Raw genomic sequence first — 24,691 nt, forward strand, 5'->3', positions numbered from 1 at the left:
GTAGGGGAGGAGAGAAGGGTCATGTAAACCTAAACAGTCATCACATTACCCCAAATGAGCCTGACATTAACAAAGAAGATAATAAATAACTCCTGGGGGTTAAGTGACAACGTGGGTGCAGCAAGAAGGGAAAGGGCACACGTTTAACTATTAAATACACTTCTATATTTGTTTGGCAGAGTTCAGGCCAGCCCCAGGCATCTGCACTTGCCAGACAAGTAAGCTGATGATACTCAAAAAACTTAAAAAAAAAAAAAAAAAAAAAAAAAAACAAAAAAAAAACTCACAAACAAAAAATTCCTTCAAAAAAAAAAGGCAATAGACAAAAATTAGCGCTAACCAAGAAAAGAAACATTGGCACCAAGAAAAAATAAAAAAAAAAAAAAAAAAAAAGTATTTTCACTTATAACATGAAAATACAGAAAATTCATCAAAAAAAGAAAACTATCAAAGTCTACTTCCAGCAAAACTGAGGTAGCACTGCTTTCTCTGCATTCAATGCTTAAGTGGTTCTCAGTACTATGTGTTCTAAAAAAAAAAACAAAAAACCAAAACTGCTCACTTGACTGACAGGTGCAGCATGTTGATGGATAAACTCAACATGAAATGCAATAGGTCAAAGAAGGAATGAGCAAGAAGTGAAGAAAATAAGGGTTTCGGATAAATTAGCTTTAAAGGGGGTTGTCACCAGACTACAAATGCTCTTGGCTGGCCTTGGCTCTCCAAGAGCTTTAAATCGCCTGGGAATTAATGCAGTATGGTTAACAGTTAACACTGCTATTCAATTCTGTGTAAATCTTTTAAAATAATTATTACAACCTAAATTCAACCATGTAAACAGCACTACACACAGTACAGACCTGCCCTGAAAAACAGAATATGCAAAACTGAGATCTGGCACTGTATCATCTTGTAATGTTAATTCAACCTAACTGTCCCATTCCCCCCTCCCTGCTCTATACCCTCCCCCACAAAGAAATCTAATTTGTGCAAGAAATGGCAGGCTTATTCTATCTGAAGGCTTCAAAAAAAAAAAAAAAAAAAATACACAACATGTAGCCAGGTTCAAATATTTTGGGGAACCCCCCCAAAAGAAATAACCAAAATAACCAAAAAGTGAAGAAAGTGCCTAAAACATGATACAGCATTTTAGAGCCCTTTCAGATACAAGGCAGAGAAAGGTGTAAAGTAGAAAATATCTGGATCTTCAGTAATTTCCAGAAAGGTCCAATTCCTCGGTTGGCTGCAGGGCAGCAGGCAGATCCTTGCTGCTGCTGCTGCTGCTCCTGGAACAGAGCCACTAAGTCTGCTCCCCGGGACACAAGCCCTCGGGCCCTGAGCTGAGTGCACCTCTCCCTTCCCCTTCTCTTTTCCTTCGCTCCATTTCCCACTCCACAAAGGTATCGAAGAGACTTGGCCAGGCCTCGTCTTCACTGTAGTTGCTGAGGTCAGGACCAATCACCTGAGTGAAGTTAAGGAACATGTTCCAGGTGTCCCGGGAGATGCCCTTGATCCCCGAGGGATTCTCAGTTAGGAAGTTTAGCCACTGGTCCAATACTGGAGGATTGTTCTGGGTAAAGACTAGTTTCCAAAGGGCAATGGCTATTTCCCGATGCAGTGACCGCTGCCCTTCTTCAGAGTCCAGACCAAACTGAAATGTAAACCGGTAGAGATCCTTAAATTTATCCTCTTGTTTGGCTTCCGTTAAGAGGCTAGGGAACCGTGCACAGATCCCATCAATGCTGTCTGCACTTATTGCTTTGCAGCCATCAAAAAACTCCTTCCTGCAACAGGAAGGAAGGGGCACAATTAATATTTATAAACAATATCATCTGCTGAGAAGCAATATAGCAAAGTAAGAGCATGGCTTTGAGGCTGGATGACCTGGCTTTGAATTCCAACTCCTCCATTAATTAGTCCTATTTCTTCATCTGTCAAATGGTGAGAATACCACCTTACTTCATAGGGTTTTGGTGAGGACTAAAAATATGTGTCAACTGCTTCTAACAGTGTCTGGCACATGGTAAGCAGCTGAAGGCGTTTGGTTCATTCACTTATTCAGCCTTTCAAAGCAAAACTCCAGTCCGCTGCCCGACGCCCTATCTCCCACTCTGCAGCAGTGATTAAGCTGCAGACCCCCCTCCCAGACGGGGAGTCTTCCTGCTTTCCTTTTGATTCTCTATGGTTGTTTGTTTTTGGAATATTTTTGGTGACTGCCAAGAGAGATCTCTGGAGCCAAAGATTCTGGATAAACCTGCCTAAGTCTGCTCCAGAGATCAAAGTTCTGTTATTAAAAAACGAAAACTGCATATGTATTTTTAACATCTACGTAACACGTTCAGGTTACAACCTGGTCTCTCACTGATGATCACCTCAGAGACTGCTGTTTCAGCTGAAGACAGAAGGCATCCGAAGTCTGCCGGGCAACCTACCTTGGGGGGGCGGGGCTCAAAGTCAATTCTTATTTATAACCCAGTGCTCTGCAAATCATATGTTGGGGTGACCTTGCCACTCCCTCCCCACAAACCACTTCTACAGGGACACGTGACCACAGCGATGTGCACAACGACTGTGCTCACCGAGGCCAACTGTCCTTGCTGACACAGACACGGGCCGAGGGCCATGCGTGCAGAGCCAGAAGGGGCAAGGGGCTCGGTGCACTGATGGAGGCGGCTCCCCAAAGGTGCTCCCCAGCCCGGCATTCACAGTGCCTGGCACACGAGAGGCGTACAATAAATATCCAGTGGGTGAGGGAGTGAGGGAATGAACAAGCAAAACGGTGGAAGAAAGATTAAAGGTCCCAAAAGGGCAGTGGGGCTGGGCAGCAGCGTGTGGCCCCAGGGCATCACATGGGTTACTCCTTAACCTCAGGCAAAGATGGTCCTTGCCTGTTCTTCTGGGGCTGCACCAGCTTTAGAGAAACGGGTCAAAAAAAGAACGACTTACCCCAAAGCCTAAGAAGCCAACCCGGTTCTCCCCCAGCTGGGCCCCACTGCCCAAAAGTGCACTTGTCCTCCTCGGCTCACCTGGTGACATGAAGTTTTTGTGACTAACCTGGTGAATTTGCACATGGTAGCGGCCTGGAACTTCCAAGCCAAGAGCAGCACTCGAAATTCCGTGGGGTCAACACACAAGTCATTGCAAAAGCGCTCCATGCCTTCCTCCAAAATTGCATCCTCCCGCTCGTCCTTGTAGCGCCTGAACAATTCTTCCAGCCTCTGCAGGGAAGACTCCTCGGCATTGGACTTGGGCTCCCTCCCAGCATCTCCAGAGGACGTTGGCAACTGGCAGGGCTCGGTGGCAGCCTCTGCCTTCTTGGTCCCATTGACAAGGATATCCCCACCTGGCTTGCCACAGGCTGGTGGCTGCTCCTCGCGGTGGCCTGCGCTCCGCCTGCTGTGAGACTTGCTGCCAGGGTCACGGTCTCCGTTCTTGCTGCCCAGGGTTGATGAGGGATTCTTGCATTTGGTGACACACTGGCCCATGGTGCTGATGGCCTGGCCCCTAGAGTGGCCCCCTCTGGATCAGATGCCCTCGCTGCCACTGGCCCATGTGTCTCAACATGCCATCAGCCAGAGGAGCCAGCCAACCTAGAAAAAAATTACAAAGCAGTTACCACTGGACAGGGAGACGGGCATATGCAAACTCCATTCACTTCCCCTGCGGGGACTGCAGCCTGGGGCACCATTCTATTTCCGTGAGCCAACCCTGAACCAGGGGAGATACCCGGAGTTCATCGCCATCCCCCCACCCCCTGTAAACTCCATACCTTCACATTGGAAATGCAGGGCTAGGACACATATGGAGAACCAATAAGAAAATTCCTAAAATTCTTAAGGTAACATAGGTTACAAAGAGGTTGATTCATGTGCAGAACGCATCAAGGAAGACTACAGTTTTGCCAGAAATATTCCAGAGGAAATCTGTCTTGCCAACTTGCCATAAGAAAGCTATTTGGTCCTGGGTTAAGCCAGAAGGTGTAAATAAAAAGTTCATCTTCTAGTCTCTCATGTCAAAATCCTCAGATTTTCTTTTTAAGTAGGATGAGTAGGGAGAAAAGGGAGCCACATTTAAGACAACTATATGGTTTCACAATGGCCCAAAGATGAGGTAAAGGATTTGTAGAGTCAGGATTACAAGCAGTGTCCTAGCCAAACAGCAAACTAAAATTTGTCTCTGATCTCCTCAGATTCCTTTCTGGGACTCTCCCACACGGTAGGTGAAATGCCCTTTCTCCACCCTTCCTCTGCCCACCCACAGGAGCCAAACACCAGCCACAGTTCCCGGTCCTCCAGTTTCTTGTTCTCCCCCTACCAGGTCCTCTGGGAGGCCGCATGAAGAGTACAAGCCAAGGCCACACTAAACAGCAAGGTCCTACAAGGCCTGCAAGCTCAGTCCTCCAAGGGAGGGTCTCCACCTTAAAAGAGGGGCTGATTTATCCAAATGTCTCTAAATGGTAGAATAATTGCTAGATTAAAAAAAAGAGAAATCTGCACTGATATATTACAAACTCATCATGGTGGTTTATTTATTACTTATGCTATTTAAAAGTGTTTTTAAAAGAATTGCTAGAGATTTCCTGGCCAGGGGTGAGGTGATTTCTCTGCTAACTCTGTCTTCTCAGGACTCTTTTTTTTTTTTAAGACTTTATTTATTTATCTGACAGACAGAGATCACAAGTAAGCAGAGAGGCAGGCAGAGAGGGGGAAGCAGGCTCCCTGCTGAGCAGAGAGCACGATGCGGGGCTTGATCCCAGGACCTTGGGATCATGACCCGAGCCGAAGGCAGACGCTTAACCCACTGAGCCACTCAGGCGCCCCAGGACTCTTCTTAACTTCAACCACTCCACGAGAAGATCCAGCTACAACTTAGTAGGAAAAGTCTACCTGCAGCCATAATAGCTGCAGCCACCAAACTCACAATGTTAATGAACTTTAGAACAGGAGCCAGAAGTACAGTAGGTAACGGGGACCAAAATCAAGGTCAGTCCCATGCCTCTCCAGCTCTAAGCAGCAGCATTCATGGCCCTTCATGATCCAAATTCAAAGCCTTTAGGAGACAGGCAGTGGGGCCGAGGACGCTTTTTATAGAGGATGGACCTTTCAACTTTACCTAAAGAGCTTTCATTTCCTCCAAATGGTGCCTGGATAAATTTGGGGTTATCTTCAAAAGGAATCCTACGGGTAAATTCTGAGTGTAGCAGTTTAAAATGACGACCAAAATCATTCTTATAACTTATCGGAGACTCACTGTTATCAGGGCGTGTCCTAGTCTTCACCCTCAAAGAGATTGAACGCCAGAGAGACAAGCCCATACATGCCCTCTAAAGACCTGCAATCCATTTAGACTTTAAAACAAAACAAAACAAAAAACACAAAAAGAAACACACACAAAAACCACTAAAACCCAAAAGGGTTTTTTGGTGTGGAAAGACAGACCCAAGTATGTTTTCTTGTCTTTTTATGCTTTAACAGTATAGGGAATAAACCTTAAGCACAACCTATTAAAATTTAAAAGGCAAGGGGTTAATTCTGGGAAGACCAGCATACAAGGAAAGCAACTGTTCGAGCTGAAGTATCTCAAAACAAAAAGGACTATACCATGTGGAAGGTCTGGTTTCCAGATTTGTGTTTCTAAAGACTACAGTGCTAAAAGAAACAAAAGGCCCAAACTTACACAAACCCCACATGCTCGCAGACTGGCAATTCTAATTCCCAGGCACGCTGACTCACCAGGGTTTGCTGCTCAGCTCCTGCTGGGGAGGGAGGCCCAGGTACCTGGCAGGGTAAGAGGATTTCCCGGCCTCTGTCTGACCCACCTACCCCAGGCCACTTACCTCCACCCCCACAGGACAGATGCTTCATTGTACCAGCTTCCTTCAAATCCTGGCGCCAAGGCCTTCAGGTAGGGACAGAACAGATGGGCCTCCAGAAAGAGGCCCTAATCCCATTTACCCAAACGGCCCTCCACATAAGAGCATCTCTGATGACCTGACACAGCAGAACCTGAAGGCTTTTAACATGCCCAGCAGATGAGAAAAAGGAGGGGAAAATCAATTTGAACAGATGATCAATCAGCAAGTACCAGAAGGTCAGATCTCTTTCTTCCATTCTGGTCCCTATCTGTGAAAGGCCCCCACGCTGGGTGAGTGTTTGAGGCAAGTGATGATCTCAAGCCAGAAGAAAATATTTTCAGATCTGGTGGTGACTACAGCCCCTTGATTATTCAATGGCCTCCCTTTTGTGCCTACCTCTTTCCCCAGGAAAACAGCTGTGCCCCCAGCTCCTTCCCCAGGCTCAGTCTCACACAAGCCCAGTGTCCCAAGCTGACAGCACTTCAAGTGTTTTAAAGCTGAAAGTCTCCCTGGGCTTGAGAGCTGATGGCTTACGGCTAAAATAATGGCAGTTATCAATTATTGAATACTTGATATCATGTCTGGCACTATGCTAATAAGCATTTTATGGACTTAAAACTCATATATCCTCACCACAACCCCATTTAAAGACAGGGAAACTGAGGCACAAAGTAACTCATCCAACATCACACAATGTCTGTCTTGAGAAACACACCTTTAGCACTAGGCCAGACTGCCGAGTCCAACTCCCATCAGAGAACCGAGGGAAAGCCCACCAACACATGGGTCCTGAGCTTTGAAGTCACCACAGCAATCCCAGAAGAGCAAGTTTTACCACCAGCCACTGGAAAGAGAACGCACTGTCCATGCCCGCTGTTCAGGAAGGGCGTCCTACCCACTGCCCTCTCCCAGAGAGCCCTGCCACCGAGATTCAGGCAGTCATGATGCCCTTGGACTCAGCCTCGCCAAAGATGCCCTCAAGCAGTGCTGTTTCGGTCCATCGGCATGGTTAAAAGCTGCTATTCGGAAATCAAAGCTCAACTCTGCCAGTGATTATGGCTGACCCTGATCAAAACCTGTATCTGCTCAACCCACAAAATGCTATCTGCCTCACAGAGCTGTTGAAAGGATTCCGTCAGTAGGGGCACCTGGGTGGCCCAGTCCTTAAGCATCTGCCTTCAGCTCGGGTCCTGGGATCAAGACCCACATCGGGCTCCCTGCTTCGTGGGAAGCCTGTTCTCCCTCTCCCACTCCCCCTGCTTGTGTTCCCTTTCTCACCGTCTGTCAAAAAACAAAATCTTTAAAAAAAAAAATATTCCATCAGGAAATGCAGATAAAGGGTACTTGCCACACAGTGCCCCTTGGCCCCCACCAACCATGGAGGACAGCCATCGGTCATTATTATTACCAGCCAAGCTCTTGAACTACAACACTGACCTTGCTCAAATGCACCACTGACCAAAAGCACGCAGGCTCGGGTTCTCCGTAAGGTAAGACTTCCTTATGATTGAGACTGAGTAAAATCAAGCTGGGTATTTGCTTTGTTCTAGGGACACCTTGAACCCAGTAGTTACCCCCGTCCCTAACCTGGGGCAAGCTTCCAGCTAGTAGTTCCAAACTCCTTTCCCTTTTCTACTTGGTCCTAGCTCTGTAGATTTGAAAAAGAGAACTTCTAGCTTAAAAATCATTTATACTACTTTAATGGAACTGCCTTTCCAGCTGGTCATCTCAGCGGCCTCTCTGAAGCGGACAGCGTCGGCACCACCTGGGCGCCCCAAAGCCAAATGTTATCAGCAAGAGAGCACTGTGATTAAGGAATACCACTCTGTATTTAGTAGTGCATTATAACCACTACACCCAAATGCTCCGTGCAATAGAAAAGAAATGGAGGCACAGCAAGGTCAAGGAGCTATCCAGGAAGGGAGAAAACAAGGGCAGAGTCATTAAGAGGAGGAGCTCTTGGAGCAGACAAACCTGGACGAGAATCATGGTGATGCCACCAACATGTGACTGTCAGCGTTCACTTTAAAACAGGGCAGGGGGACCTCAAGATAACGTAAATGAGATAATCCACTGAGATGCTCTGCGCATAGAAAGGACTCACTAAGTGTTAACCTTTATCATAGCTGCTGCTGTTACTGCCAAGTTGGGGACAGAATCAAGCCTCTGTGCTCCTAGAACAGTGCTCTTTCCATTGGCCAGGGCAGCTCTTGGGGGGTGGGGGGTGGGGGACAGTCCCAGTATGCAGGACTCCCCAAGGCAGCTCCTTGTCTCCCTATCCTCACAAGGACTCTGCTCTCCTGCTTCTGCTAAGGGGCATAAAAGAGTTCAATGGAGTCAGGGGCAGGGAGAAAAGAAAGGCAGAAGAAGAATAAAGAAAACACACATACACACACCCCGGTAAACCTATTTCTAGGCACGATTAGAGAGTTCTGGGGTTTACCTGAAAGATCGATGCCAGTAACTCTGCTCAGTTTATGCTGGATCAGGATCAGCCTCCAGCTTTTCTCCTTCAATCTCAGCTCCAAATGCTTCTGTCCCCCTCCCTCTCTGCACATCAGCCCCAGCCCCCCACCACCCCGCACCGTGCTGTGCCAGCCCTGGCTGCTACTCTTGGGGATGGGCTTGGCTGTCTGCCTGGCCCCGGGCCTGGAGCTGGCACGGCCGGGCCTGGGGCAATCCCAGAGGCCGTGGTCCCTGTGGATGCTCTGGCTCCAAAGAAGGATCTGGAGCTGATCTATCTCGTGGGCGGTTCCATGAAGCGAGACGCAGACAAGTCCCTGGGTCTCCTGGGCTTACTGTCTACTGCTGAGACAGGTTATGGAAGAGAAGGACCACGAAGGGCTACACCACACAAGGACCCAGGGTGACTGGAGACAGGAAAAGGAGAGAGGCGCGTGAACTGGTGTCATGGAAAGAAAGGTGGAGGGGCTGCTGGGGAGGAAGTGATACGTCCGGAACGTGGGGCGGCTTGCTTCCCATGCATCGTCTCCTTCAACCTCACAACCACCTAGCCTGTCAGACCTTTTGCAGATGAGGAAACCAAATTTTCTTAACTACAAAGCAGGCTGACTAGGAGATAAAACCAGCCTGTCAGACTCCAAAGTCTGCCCTGTGGGAAAGTTTCAGAGAAGTGGCTTTTGTTTGGTCTTTAAATGACTGGAAACACCAAATGGAAAGGAAAGAGTCAAAGGGCCAATCTGGTTGGTCCTGCGGGAAGCTGATTTAAAACATTCAGTAAGAGCAGTATCTTTTAGATTACACCTATGTACGGAGGGGATTCACCTTAACGGTCACACTTAACCCACTACAACCAACAGTATGAGGAAGATATTATGTAAACTTTTTACAGAGAGGAGAACTGAAGAGAGGTTAAGGAATTTGGCCTGAAGTCCCACAGCCAGTCTACAAAGGAAAAGTTCTGGATTCACATCCAGGCCATTTGATTCTAACCCCCCCATTCTTCCTCGCTGGCCTCACTACTATTCTCTGCTATGACGTGTCCCAAAGACACACACTTCTCCCAAGAGAGGACGATGGCCCAAGATGAAAAGGTACACCAGGAACACTTAAACGTACCAGAGACACAGAATCAACTCCCAGGTTTGGTTCTGGTCTGGTACCTCTATGCAGTGTGAGTCCTTGAACAAGTCACTTAACCTCTCCTTAACCTCGAATCTGTGTGACCCCAACATTAAAGTGAGGGGTCTAGTCCTTCCGACTTTAATGTTCTGAGACTCCCTTCATTTTTTTGCATCCAACAAGGCTAAAGTCCTAAATGTGCAAGCCTTCTAAGGACTGGCACGTTGCCTGCTCAGGGGATGGCTCTCATACAACTTGCCCATGCCTATCAGACCCGAGAGAAAATGAGACCAAAAGTCCAAAAGGAGGAGAGAGAAAGCAGGGGCTACTCTAGTCTGAACAAGGGGTGAAAGATTACACGGTTTTTGCAGGCCTGCCTCTCCCTAATCATCCTAGTTTGATCTCTGCAGGGTCAGCAAGAGGCCCTGGCATATGGAAAACAGACCAGAGCGAGCTGGCTCGCTGCTGCCGCTGGTCAGGTCAGGAAGCCTGCTCAGGAATGTGCCCTGGCTGCTGATGGGGAGCCTGTCACCCAAGGAACAACCTCATGAAATGAGGAGCTAAAAAACAGGAGGCCAACACTGGCACCAAACATCAGTGTCAGCAAGGCACTTGTGATCTACTTGGAGACTTCCTGGAGAGAAGGGACCCATCTCATTCACCCAGCCCACTTTGCTCCCATCTAGTGTCTACTCAGAATCAAAAAACCACTGGCAAATACTGGTGTTTCTGCAGAAAGGCAATAAGAAACCACTTTCCAACTTTCATCTGAACAGTCTGTAGAGCTAGCCGGGTGCATGTTTTTTATTTCTTACTATATATGCCAGACACCCAAAGGCCAGAGAACATGAGCACATGAATTCGTCAGATGGCTTTTCTCCAGCTGCCAGGGGTTAATGTGCCATCCGTCCCCTCCTGACAGAGGCCACCCCAGCTGGGAGTCTCCAAGCAAGACCACAAGAGCCCCCTGAGCCCACCTGGCAGCTAGAGATGCTGAACGGCCTGAGAAAAAGATAGGGAATGGGTGGTGGCCGTTTGTAAACTACTTCCTAGAAAGTAAAGTTACAGAAGTAACAAAGAGGTAAGACTGAGGGAGTACTCGAAATGTAGAGTCCCCTGCTGTCACTTGGAACTTGGGACTTACAAGATCACCTTTGGAGATTAGGTCTCTTACCCAGAGCTGCTTGGGAGGGAAAGCCGTTCCCTCTGCCAAAGCAAACGAGTCCCGTCTGCTGCTATTTTCATGCTTTTAAAAGACTTTTTGTCCTAAAATGTACTACAGCAGCAAGCTCAGGCAGCAGTTCCAGTTCGGGTTGGGTAGGAACACATGACTTTCTACATCAACAAATCTCAAAAGCGCAAAAGAAAAGAAAAGAGGGATGCAGGGGCAGCGGGGGTGGGGTAGGGGATAACTTTTTTTTTTTTGAGAATAACTTTTTTTTTTTAAGAAAATAAACCAACTGGTTTTATTTCTGTAGAATAATCTTAGGTCACATGGCTAAGACCAGCCTGCTTTCCACAGAGTAATTTTCTCCTCTTTTTAAAGTGTTCTTACTGTTTCTCACCTTGTACACTTCAAATATATCCAGTTGGAGGACTGAGGCCAGTGTGGGCTGGCTAGAACCAATACTACTTGCCAATCCAACCAAGCCAACACACGCATGTACTTTATAGTTTCCAAATACCAAATAATGAGGCATTTTTGGTCTCTGAGCTCCAGGAATGAGCCATGTTTAATCCCACATGACTCAAAATAACCAAAAAAGGGCCATATCATTTTACTGACCCACACTTGGAATCTTTTTTTTTTTTTTTTTTTTTTTTGCTGTCACTACGGACCAGGACAGGTCAGGCTACCCACTTATGTGCAAAGCAGGCATCAATAAGGGGCACCGGACTGCTAGGTTGACTATTCTTTTTGTTTCTGCTCGAGCTTTTTCAATTTCCTTCCTTAGGAGGCTTAGGAGCCGAGGGCTGTCCTGGATCTGTGCTCCGTGGTAGCAGAATAAAAAGGGTAAGCCTGCTGCATTCTTTATCTCTGCTTTTATGCTTACTGCTTGTCTTCTTTCTTAAGAGACAGCCGCCTTAGGCCCTGCTGAAGGTAAACCACGGATGAGGTACTGATTGCTGGCTTCCAGTTTGCATACGGGTACCAGCCCCCTAGAGGCTTACCTGACTGCAGAGGATTAGTCCTCAAACACCCAATTACCACATCAACTGTTCACTTTTCAATCTCCTTCTGAGCAATTCAGAACTCAGTAGTCACAAAGTGACTGAAAAGTAGTTTAACTGGAGATAAGCTTTGGTTTTTTGCCCCTAAGTAAAAGAAAGGCAAGAAAGGAAACTGAAATGAGTAGAGAGATGAGGAAGGAACCCAATACAAAGATGATAAATGACTGCATCCAAATGTCTTAAAGGGGCACCAGAATTACCACAAATGTATAGATGTGGTTTCTAGAGCCATACTTCCTCTAAGAAGGCCTCAGGTTCATCATGTGGTAACTAATCAATCTCTTAAATGTTTGCTAATTCTTAAAAAAAAAAAAAGGAAGAAAGAAAATAAAAGAAATCCAAATCCATTAAGGCCACATTTATCAGGTTTTTCCTAGAGGCCCATGATGGAAACTAACTGCTAATGCACAGTAGACGGGAAGAGGGAGAAAAGAGTTGTATAATAAAAGAATATCTGTTTTCAACTACATCAGTAAACTGATCAGAGAAGTGAGGCCACTAAGTCTTTCTCTCCCGCTGCCAAATTCAAAAGTATTACATAGTTACTCTGTAAAGTTCAGAAAACACAGAGAAGCATAAAAAGGCCCCCAGTATCCTACCTCTTACAATTAATATTTCAGTATATCCCTTAGTCTTTTATATGAGCACATATGGACTGCACATGTAAAATACATGCATGTCCTCATTATGTGTTTGGAACTTTCAAACAAAAGTGGGTTCACACTGTACAATCTATTTTGCAATCTTTTCCACTGAACATTTTTTTAATATAAAACTTTTCCTCTCATAAAATGCTTTTTTTTTTTTTTTAAGATTTTGTTTATTTATTTATTTGACAGACAGAGATTACAAGTAGGCAGAGAGGCAGGCTGAGAGAGAGGAGGAAGCAGGCTCCCTGCTGAGCAGAGAGCCCAATGCGGGGCTCGATCCCAGGACCCTGGGATCATGACCTGAGCTGAAGGCAGAGGCTTTAACCCACTGAGCCACCCAGGCGCCCCTCATAAAATGCTTTTAAAGAGCAGCAATTCTGGGGCACCTGGGTGGCTCAGTCAGTTAAGAGTCTGCCTCCAGCTCAGGTCATGATCTCAGGGTCCTGGGATCGGGCTGGGATCGGGCTGGGATTGGGCTCCCTGCTTAGCGGAGAGCCTGCTTCTCCCTCTCACTCTGCCTGCCACTCACCAGGCTTGTGCTCCCTCAGTCAAATAAATAAGTAAAATCTTAAAAAAAAAAAAAAAAAGAAACATATTTAATATTCAGATAAATCTTCTACTGGATGGAGGTACCATACTGAATCTGGTCAATTTAGTCTCTTATTGTTGGACATTTAGCTTGCTTCCAGTAGTTCCCTATTATAAACATTACTCTGATAAAACAGCACGCACTTAAAACTCAGCACACTTATAATTCTTACCTGAGAATAAAACCCTCTAAGTGGAACCAAGAGATCAAAGAATAGGCAAAAAAATTCTATATGTGTGTGTGTATATATAATCCAATCTGAATTCCAAAGAAGTAAGATCAACTTGTACAACGTACTAGGAGTCTATATTTCTCCCATCATCTTGTGATATTTGCCAACTAATTCAACTTCTTGCAAAAAATCCTTACCAAAAGCACATTAAGACATTGTGTTTAAGGGAAAACACCAAACCACCTAAAGAGAAACAGGTAAAAATAGATCACTGGCTTCACTGTAAGTCACATCACAAAGGCTGACAAGAGCCAATGATTCTGGCTTCAAGGATTCCAAGTCGGTGTTGTTACATAAAAGGGGTGGGGGGAGAAAAAGATTAGTCACAGGACACCTTTTAATTATATTTAAATTTCCCAATTATTCTTTCAAAAGAAAATCAACCTGTCCCCACCCCCATCAAAAAGCAGTAGTAGTAGTAGCAGAAGCAGCCACCGCTGCTACCATCACCCATCTTAAGGCCTCATAGATTTAGCATCAGGGGTAGAAGGATCTGGCCCACGGAACAGGCAGAACCTGAACTCCTGGCCACATAGTTGGGTGGGGCTCAAAATGGACTTCGTGACTCAGGCCCACCTGAGTGTCACATGCCCTTGGTTTCGATGACTGGGTTAGGGACACGCAGGTGACCTCAGCAGACAAGAGTAAATCTTAGCACTGAAAGTAAAGGAAGCTAGAGCTGCTATAGTCATCCCGCCAAAGAAAATAGTAATGCCTATCAAAGAGTCACTGTGAGGATTCAATGGCCCCTTCTTATCATATAGGTCTCACTTCAAATGTATATAGAACCCAAGAATGAAATCACTGCCAAGAGACAAAGATAAGGGGCGCCTGGGTGGCTCAGTGGGTTAAAGCCTCTGCCTTTGGCTCGGGTCATGATCCCAGGGACCCCGCTTCGGGCTCTCTGCTCGGCGGGGAGCCTGCTTCCTCCTCTCTCTCTCTGCCTGCCTCTATGCTACTTGTGATCTCTGTCAAATAAATAAATAAAATCTTAAAAAAAAAAAAAAAAAAGAGACAAAGATAAAATGAATTCTGAAGGTATTATCTGCACCCAGAATCCAACTGTACTACCTAAAGTCAGACCAAAGCCTGAACTGCAGTTATGGGAGTCAATGAATTCCTCTTTTGCATAAACCGGATGTCAGGTTTTCAGTCACGAAAGATAGAGTCCCTACTAACACACTGCTAAGTCACACGGATCTCTTTTACTCACAGAGCAAAGAAATGATGCCTAGGCTCTGATTCATCATCCAGGACCAATTTACTAGGCCACAATTTCACTCCTTAGCTGAACACCAGGACCAATAATCCCAAACTCGAGTACACTGTAACATTCCATTGTACTGGGCAGACCACCAGGATGCTGTTTAAAAGCTGATATGACTAACGAGAGTAAGAACCTTTCCAACTGCAATTTTTACAACCTTCGGCCTCCTTCAGACAGGCCACAGGGCACTTACAGCTACTTTCTTCTGTTGTGTACGCACGTTCTGTCATCTTCACGTTCCTAAGGAGGAACCTCCTCCCAGCACTCAGACACCACGTGAAAAGCTGTAAAGCAAGACTCCTGGAAGTCTTTCTCTGTGCAGTAACAACATGATCAATCTTCCAGCTGAAACAGGTATTTGATCTAAACCACATCCTATGAAACTGAAAGGCCAGACCTGACCAGAATTTGGCTACCCTCTTGGTTTCAATTGCTACTGCTGAAACAATTTCTCTCTGGTTTCAAGCACTGAAGAGCCTATTTAGAAAGTATTCAGGTTTTAAAAACTGTAACAGGAAATGCTTGTGTTGTGTGCCTTTATTGGAAATACATTCCCTGCAGGGTGAAGCCTGAGGCCTCAAGGTTTGGGCTTTATTTTTTTTATTTCAAGCAGTTACTTATTTCACCAATGGGCACTCATATGGCATGAGGCCAAAGGGCTCCTTAACACGTGTAAAGATAGGCAGATAATTAAATCAAAATAGAGCTCTATACCTGATGGCTGGCAATACGGTCCCAGAGGCTTGGCAAAGACAAGACATCTGAGGATTCCAGCCCCATTCCTGCGCACTTCCCGCCCATACTGACCCGCCATCGAACGGCCATTCCAATGCTGTCTATCAAAACTCTGCCCTAGGGCGCCTGGGTGGCTCAGATGGTTGGATGCCTGCCTTCAGCTTGGGTCATGATCCCGGGGTTCTAGGATTGAGTCCCACATCGGGTTCCCAGCTCAGCACGTAGCCTGCTTCTCCCTGCTCCTGTCCTCTCTCTGTCTCGCTCTTCTCCAATAAATAAATTAAATCTTTAAAAAAACAAAACAAAACTCTGCCCTAACAGCTAGGCCCTATTTTCATAAAACCGATTATGAGAAAATCCTAAAATTAAGCAGCAGCACCATAAGCACTTTGGGTCGTCAATTTCTTTGAAAATCTAAGGATAGCTTTGGACCCAGAATAAACTGTGCATACCTGCACACACTCATACACTCAAATTCTGCATTCAATGCTTGGTATCTATGATATTACATCTTAACTCTTCTGAAATGCATCAGGGTTTTACCTACACTGCAACCACATTCATTCCCCTCGCTCATAACCCAGCTGAAGATGCGGCAGCTCCTGCAGCTGCCCCAGGATCGTCTCACCTCTCCTGAGCAGGGCAGGATGGGCTCAGCACGCAGATGACTGCGTGTGGACAGCTTGGCTCTATGTGCTCCCCTGAGCATACTTCCTCACTTGTGCCTCAGTTTTCTCACCTGAAAACTGGGAAAATCAAAGGGTCACAGTGAAGAATAAATGGCCCCTTCACATCACATGGGTCTAAGTTAGAAGGCTGAGAGGCGCTCCCCAGCCTACAAACCTAAAGTACATCTCACTCGGGTCCAGCAACTATTTCATTTCTTCCCAGCACATTTCACTTTCTGGAATTCTTGTTAACTTCCTGTCTGCTCCCACTCCTAGAAGGAAAGTGCCACAGGAGCTGGGATTCTATCTTATTTGCCCCTTTGTCCTGTGCACCTAGCTACCTCACATAAGCAAGTGTTGAATACATAAATGTTGAGGGAATAATAATCACTGTTATTTATTGAGTACTTATGTACAAGGCACTAGTCTGCGCCCCTGAAATGTATTCACTCATGACTGAAGAAATGATAAGTCCAACCTACTTAGTGCTGTCTCTAGCACGAGTTAGTATTCAATAACCGATAGCCATTTATACCAATTCTAATGATGATGTCACCAAATACTCAACAGTAAAGGGGGTTGAGCTCTAAGGGTGTAGAACTTAACTTCACCTCTCCAGAGCGGCTTCCTAAGGTCCAACTTCCCCTGGACTCCTCTCCTCCCAGCACTCCTCTACCTTCAGAGAGAAGGGAAAGTAGGAATTGTCTCCTTGTTCCATTTACTCTCTACCTCATCGGTTCTCAGAAAATGTCATACAAACACGCTTCTCAACCAGCATACACCACTCCATCTCTCTGCATGCCACAAGCTAATTTTCACCTCAAACCCGACAAGAGCCAAAGTTAAAGGTGAAATGGGAACATGTTCATCCTGTCGTGCCTCTTTCTGATGTGCACCCCAGTCCCCTGGAAAAAATTCACAGTCATGACGGTATCACTCCAGCCTCTCCTCTTAGCAAGGGAGAAAGTCCAAAGAGTTCATGCAAGCCGTGGCCACACAGCACTCTAGGGAAGCTCCAAGGGTTTGCCGATCAGGTGAACTCCAATGAAATGCCTTCTAGTGCTGATCCAAACTGCCTCTTCTCTACCTCAGTCAATCACACATTTAAGGTGTTTGGAGACGCAAGGGCAAAACCCAGCAGTTTTTTCTCAATACAGCATATTGAACCCGAAGGACTCACAGAGTGTATCATATTTCTATTCCACTGTTAAATTTTCTAAAATTTAGTCGATGACAGAGTGGCTTTTAACTGAGGGCTAAAGCACATACCTCATCAAAGATAATATGAGACGTGGACCAGGGCCCTCCAACTCGTTGGAACCGCAGGGGGGCATTGGACTATGTTTTATATGACAGCAAGAAAAGGGCAAGAACTAAAGTCCTAGGCAGGGCCTTCAAAGCCAGATGCACTTGCCAAGAAAGCAAAGGGCAGCTTCCACCTCCGCCGGCTGGCAGGCAGACCCACACATTCTGCTTAACCATGTGAAACAGCTAGCTTTTGCTCTCCCCGCCCCCAGGCCCAGTTATGATATTTGGGTAGCAACACTGGCGACTTTTCTAGGAGAGTGTTTTATAAAAATAGAGCTTCCAATTTTAGGTCTAGAATTGAAAAGAAAAATAGCCAGAATTAGAAATTTGTTTTAACACAATACATTGAAAATTACAAGTTTAAGGGCTGGTCGCTAAGGACGGGGATCACACCACCACGTGATTTCTCAGTGAGTCATAAAAAGTAGTACAGGCTTGTTTAACAGTGGACATCCACCAGTACTAAGAGTTAAGAAGCCCACTTGAGTCAGATGACGGAAAGCCAACCGGACACCCCTGCGTTTGTTTCAGCTGTGGCAGGACTGACACAAATGAACTGCGGCAGCAATTTATAAGACAGAAACGTTAATAAACGTTTTCTGAGCCTAGTCAAAGAGGAAATGTTTGAAACCCCGAATATGACTCATTTTTCAGAAGTTCAGTTTAACAAGAAAAAAAAAAGAGAGCTCTAAATATTAATAAATCAAAACTGAAACATTTCTAGATTTCTAATACCCATTCTTGATTAACATACCTTTGTGTCAAAGCAAAAACCAAGTGCGGCCATGTAACAGCAAGTTGCCACCCTTTCAGTTATGAGAGCCGCTCTGGCGAAACTAGATGAGAGCAACGAGAATTAATCTTCAGGCCTAGATGGATACTGTCTTGGTAATAAGACAATAAAGATCTCCCTAAAGGGCTTCTGGGTGCCATAAATTATATAACAAATCCACTTCTGCCAGGCAGCCAGGATTAACTCCTATTCACCCAGGGCACTACTCTTACTCAGTATCACCAACTGGCTGATCGAAATGAAACAGTCATTATCCACCACTGCCCTTCAAAGGCACAGCACGTCTCTCACTGCTCATCAGTCTGCTGACACCAGCTACTCATCGCAGGAGAAGCCAACCTAATCTTTTTTTTTTTTTTTTTTTTTTTAGATTTTATTTATTTATTTGCAGAGAGGCTGGGGGAAGCAGGCTCCCCGCTGAGCAGAGAGCCCGATGCAGGGCTCGATCCCAGGACCCTGAGATCATGACCTGAGCCGAAGGCAGAGGCTTAACCCACTGAGCCACCCAGGCGCCCCCCAACCTAACAATCTTAAAGACAACTTTGATACTTGTTTTTAACAGGCCAAAACATTTTTTAAAAACCAGAAACTAAGGGGGGCCTGGGTGGCTCAGTGGGTTAAGCGTCTGCCTTCAGCTCCAGTTGTCATCCTGGGGTCCTGGGATGGAGCCCCATGTTGGCTCCCTGCTCAGCAGGGGCATCTGCTTCTGCCTCTCTGCTCCCCACGCCACCTCCCAGCTGTTCACTCACCGTCTCAAATTAAAAAAAAAAAAAAAATCTTAAAAATAAATAAGCAAACGGGCACCTGGGTGGCTCAGTGGGTTAAAGCCTCTGCCTTCGGCTCAGGTCATGGTCCCAGGGTCCGGGGATCGAGCCCCTGCACCGGGCTCTCTGCTCAGCAGGGAGCCTGCTTCCACCTCCCTCTCTCTCTCTGCCTGCTTCTCTGCCTACTTGTGATCTCTGCCTGTCAAATGAATAAATAAAATCTTTAAAAACAAAATAAAAAAATAAAATAAAATAAATAAGTAAAAATAAAAACCAGAAAGTATTTCATTGGTTTCTCCCCAGTGAATTCTTCTGACTGAATTTTTAACGAATTGTCTATTATGACACCTTATCGTAACAGACAATTTGTTACTCCTAATATGCATTCAAGCCTTGAATGCATTATATATGCTTTACTCCTCAGGAACATGAATATTCATGGCTCCCAAACAGGTGGTCAAAAATAACAAGTCCACAGAAGAGAAAGGACATTATTATTACAGTGACCGCATCTTATATTAGGAGTTCCAGGAAGGCAGGGAATGCGTACGGTAACATGGAAAGGGCTAACTGGCACCTGACAAACATCTTCTAAAGAAGCAAATGTAGGGATGCCTGGGCAGCTCAATCGGCTAAGTGTCCAACTCTTGATTTCAGCTCAGGTCAGATCTCAGGGTCCTGAGATTATCCCAATTCGGGCTCATGTTCAGCAGGGAGTCTGATGGAGATTTTCTCCCTCTCCCTCAGCCCATCCCCCTGCATGCTCTCTCTCTCTCTCTCTCTAAAATAAATAAATCTTTTAAAAAGGAATCTAATGTAAAATAAGCACCTACTATGTACCAAGTGCACTGCACAAATCTACCCACATGCTCAGTATGAGCCACTTTTACACAATCATGTCCAAAAATGCTTACGTAAGTTTTACAACGTAATATCCATCAATTTCAAAACATTTTTACACATATGCACTAACCCAACAAACATACCCTATGATGTAAGTATTATCATCACCTGAAAAAACTAAGGCACAGAAAGTACCAGTAACTTGCCTAAGGATAAACAGCTAGCAAGTGACAAAGCTAAAATTCTAACCCATGTTCTACTCTTTCTCATAATTAAAGATACTGCTTTTCAAATCCACTCTTTTAAAAATATGGAAATTTGGGGGCACCTGGGTGGCTCAGTGGGTTAAGGCCTCTGCCTTCAGCTCGGGTCATGATCCCAGGGTCCCGGGATCAAGCCCCATATCGGGCTCTCTGCTCAGCGGGGAGCGTGCTTCCTCCTCTCTCTCTCTGCCTGCCTCTCTGCCTACTTGTAGTCTCTGTCAAATAAATAAATAAATCTTAAAAAAAAAAATAAAATAAAAATATGAAAATTTAAACTACAATTTAAACTGCCTCTTTCAAAAAAACATATTAAGTAAAGTAGTTCTTTCGGGAGCCTGGCCAGGCATGCGACTCTTGATCTCAGGGTTGTAAATTCAAATCCTACCCATGCTGGGTGTAAAGAGTACTTAAAAATCAAATCTTTAAAAAAATTTAAGATTTTATTTATTTAAGACAGAGAGCAAGCAAGCAACCATAAGTGGGGTGGGGCGGGCAGAGGAACGGGGCATTGGGAGAGGGAGAAGTAGACTCCCCACAGAGCAGGGAGCTAGACATGGGGCTCAATCCCAGGACCCTGAGACCATGACCTGAATGGAAGGCAGATGCTTAACCGTCTAAGAGTTCCAAGCGTCCAGGAGTTCCACCACCCAGGTGCCCCTCAAATTTTTTTTAAATAAAACATGAGTAGTTTTTTGTTTGGTATGTATAAGGCTTTATATAGCCCAGTGTCTTCCAAATTTTAAGCACAGCCTTCATTGAGAAGTAACACTTCACTTCCTGACCAAAGACACATATGTAAATACAGGTATAACTCAAAAGTTTCATGAAGCAGCATTTCCCCTCATTTCTAAGATTCACTCTAATTTATGCTATTTCTTTCCTTTAGTTTGGTTTTTGTTGTTTATAACCCACTAATTAGATACGACCCATAATGAGAAAATCTCAAACTCAAGATCAAACTTAAAGGTTCCCTCCAACAGCCTTACTGTGCCAGACACAATACCAGGTGTTACAGAGTCATGACAGCAGTTAATCCCCACATCTACCCTCTGAGGCTGGTACTACTGTTACACTGATGAAGAAATAATCTCAGAAAAAAAACACCTCACTCAAATCCCTACACTGTGGCACAAAGAAGCTCACCAAACAGTCCATCTGCTCCCCCAATTTCCCAGCCTCTTTTCAGTGAGGTGGGGAAATGTATCTATTTCTGGCCAATGAGCTGTAGGCAGATGTGTTTCTTCCCATTTCTAAGCCTAAGCACAGAACTGGCACGTGACATCCCAGCCATCTTTCCCCCTGCCACGGTGACCAAGACAACACACAATAGTGGGATCTTCATCAGCCTGGGTCCCTGAGTGACTGTATGGAACAGGGCACCCTTCAGGCCACTGACCCGTGTGGGACATGCAAGCAATCAAGTTTTAGCCGATTAAGCCAGATTTTGTAAATTCTTACTCCTGAGTATCTGCCCGTCCTCAGTAACCCTACAGTTCAGGCCCCTGACATCTTCACTGCAGCACGTTCACAAATAGCTTCCCTACTTCTGGGACTGTTCCCTTCAACCTCTTTCACGCTATTGCTGACATGATCTTACACTTACACACACACACACACACACACACACCATGTGAGTATGCCATGTCCCTACTCAAAATTATTTATTAGTTCCCCTTCACCTACGAAAGATAATACAAACTCAGCAAGGCATACAAAGAAAGCCCTTCGGAGTTTGTCATTCTCCCCATCTCCTTCACTCTGCATCCCCCGGGCATACTGAAACACCTGCCGTTCCCCAAAGCGCCACAGCTTCTCATGCTTCTGTAGTTCTACACATACTGTTAACCCCCACTTGGAATGCCATCTCACTCTCTAGTCCGTATCTTTCAAGCCCAGCTGAGATTTTACCTCCTACAGGACTCCTCTCTTGACTCCTTCAAGCTGACCTACAACCTCTCTGCCCCACTCCCCACATCTTCATTTACAGCACTGGTATTTTTGGGCGCTGATTTTACCACAGTTTCTAATTGTTCTGATATCTGTTTTCCTACCACATCGTAAGGTCCTTAAGAACAAGATCCACAAAAGGCACTCAAATGTATTGGCATGAAGAGCTGGCAACCCATAAACACATTTTTCCTGAAACACTGTGTATCCAACCCTAGGCTCAGTCCTTAAGAAAAATTCAGACTACACACACTTCACTTTGAATACAATGGTGAAAGCATCAAATCTGGAGGCCAAATTATCCTAGGTTACAAGACTAGTTTTGGGTTTCAGAAGTTCCCTATGAATGATCCACATTCTGCCTGGGAAAGCCGGTCCCCTGCTCAAATACAACTAATCTGAAAACTACATAGGCTGGTTCCTCTTAGAAAATATCTTGTATCTGTTTGGAAATCAAGAGTGTTATTAAAAGCATGTTTTTAAAAGTTTTGTTCTGTTAAGCTGCTACTATAATCAAAAGCTCTTTTGCTTAACCAGGCTGAGTCACAAGCACTAAATGCTGGAGACCTGCAGAACTTGGGTTTTGAGTGAGTCAACTTAAGCACTGTATGCAAATAGTAAAGCTACAAATCAGAAAGAGGAGGAACTCTGGCTAAACTACTTAGAGGGAAGGAAAACTGTATCCTTCCAAATGGGGAAAAGGCAACTGGAAAGATTTTTTTACCTGTTGCATAACATTATTCTGGTTCTTTGACTACGGAGGTTTTAAAGTTAAGAGTTAAAGTCTTTGATTACATATTTGTATTTTTTTACTTGCAGTTACCATGAAAGTTCAAGTTTCCTACAAGATTTAAAATGTTAGTTTACCATGAGAAGACCACAGTGGTCTTACTCCAGTAAGTGCTGGAAACATGGAAGAATGGCTTGAAAAGGTTTTGAACTCTACCACTATGTATATACATCTTTCATTCTGACTCTAAATTACATTTTATCTTTTTAGATGTGTGGTCTTGAATGCTACACTTCTGTAGAGATTATCCTACCATGGAGATAATTATTTGCCTGACTGGGAAAGAATAGTCTTTCATGTGGCTCTCATCTTTAAAGCCCCAAAGACTCAGCTGCCACAAGAAATCTTAACCAAGACTCAACTGATCCAATGGCAGTTTTCCAAGATGAGAAGGAAATAAACAACCCCACTCTAGCTTTGCAAACCCTAGTCTAGAGACCAAGGGCAAATGTCACAAGCCCCCCTCCAGCCCCGTTCAGAATTTCCCCAGACTCATCAGCAGTTATCTATAAATAATGACTAAACTCTGCACCAAGGGAAATGGACTCCGGAAGATGTCTACTCTGAGTAAGGTAGTCTTGTGAATCTGCACAAAGGATGAATGTCATACATGTCATGAAACAGATTTTAGTGGGAAAAGAGATTTTTTAATACTGCAAAATATAGGCCTGAGTAAAGGCTTCTGCCCTTTCCCAACATGCCAAATACCACAAGTCACCACTTCTCCCAGGAGACAAGACAGTATGAATGACAAAACCAAAACTTACAAAGTATGAGGGCTTGTGGCTTGGAACATTAGATTTCACCTCAGCTGGGAAACATCTGAGAGCTTCTCATTATGAAATCAAGTAGAAACTCTGTATTAAATAAACGAAGGAGGGAAAATAATCTTGGGCTATATCGTTACCACCATTTTGCTCTATTTTGATCTCATCTTGACTAGGTAACATATGGCGCAGAAAGATAACAGACGTAGAACCATCTTTATAACAATTTTTAAAAATTGTAATTTGAAACATTAAACAATTTATTATATGGAGCCATACCAGACGCATGGGCCTTTATGCTAAAGTAATTATAGAACAAAATCACTTGCAGAATACAGGCCAACAACCAAAGTATATAATGAAAGATGACAGTGTGAAGATACACAGAAAATGTCAAGGGAACACAGGTAATTAAAGTTAAAAAAAAAAAAAAAACTCAAGTAACCACAGACTACATCTGAAAGCAACTTTCTTGGCTCCTCTTACACAATCGAGATTTCAGTTTTATTCTGGGGCTTTACTTAAAAAGAAAGCATCTCCTACAATAGTTTTGTTTCATTTTTACCACTGCTCATTTAACTTTTCAAGACCCCCACTATATTGCATTAGAGCAATATGACAGAAAGCGAAATGAAATTTTATTATTTTTTTAAAGATTTTGTCAGAGAGAGAGAGGGAGCGCACACGCACAAACAGGGGGAGCTGCAGGCAGAAGCAGCAGGTCCCCACTGCGCAAGGATCCCAGTGCAGGACTCCTGGATCCCAGGACTCTGGGATCATGACCTGAGCTAAAGGCAGACACTTAACCAACTGGGCCACCCAGGCATCCCATGAAATGAAATTTAAATAGTTTTTCTCAGTGTTTAGCTTCATTTTAGGGCACGTGTCACACTGTACCTTTGAAGAAGTTACCAGCTGAAAGTAACATACAAGACATTAAGATATGGCAGAGCCCCTGCCTTCCAGAACCCAGAATACATGCACTGACGTGCATTCAAGAAAGAGAGTTGGCCAAAAAAGAGAGAGAGAATGGATTGGCATTCGCAGGTCAACAGAACAGATTCCTAGCTGCTTCCATGGGGAGTCCCAACCCCAAAGAGTGAAAGGGACAAAAGAGCAATCCAGGTAACAGGAAAACTGCTTGGGGTGAAAGAGGAAGCAATACTACTTATTTTTCATTTTTTTTTAAGATTTTATTTATTTATTTGATTTTTTTTTAAAGATTTTATTTATTTATTGACAGAGAGAGATCACAAGTAGATGGAGAGGCAGGCAGAGAGAGAGAGAGAGGGAAGCAGGCTCCCTGCTGAGCAGAGAACCCGATGCGGGACTCGATCCCAGGACCCTGGGATCATGACCTGAGCCAAAGGCAGAGGCTTTAACCCACTGAGCCACCCAGGCGCCCCT

At 44.9% G+C, this 24,691-nt stretch overlaps 1 protein-coding gene across 1 annotated transcript in view; it reads right to left on the reverse strand.

Annotated features, from left to right (window-relative positions):
* Positions 1 to 1,063: 1,063 nt before the first annotated feature.
* LOC111146138 (defective in cullin neddylation 1 domain containing 3) overlaps positions 1,064 to 24,691 on the reverse strand; it is a 35,746-nt gene continuing 12,118 nt past the window's right edge. Inside the window, exons 2-3 of the mRNA XM_022501548.1 lie at positions 3,055 to 3,590; positions 1,064 to 1,784 (exon numbers count right to left, since the gene is read on the reverse strand). Of these exons, the coding sequence (XP_022357256.1) occupies positions 1,301 to 1,784; positions 3,055 to 3,485 (915 nt within the window). The 5' untranslated portion in view covers positions 3,486 to 3,590 and the 3' untranslated portion in view covers positions 1,064 to 1,300. The remainder of the gene's footprint in view (positions 1,785 to 3,054; positions 3,591 to 24,691) is intronic.

Source organism: Enhydra lutris, unplaced genomic scaffold (assembly GCF_002288905.1).
Source record: "Enhydra lutris kenyoni isolate GAN:26980312 unplaced genomic scaffold, ASM228890v2 scaffoldscaffold13, whole genome shotgun sequence".
NCBI lineage: Eukaryota > Metazoa > Chordata > Mammalia > Carnivora > Mustelidae > Enhydra > Enhydra lutris.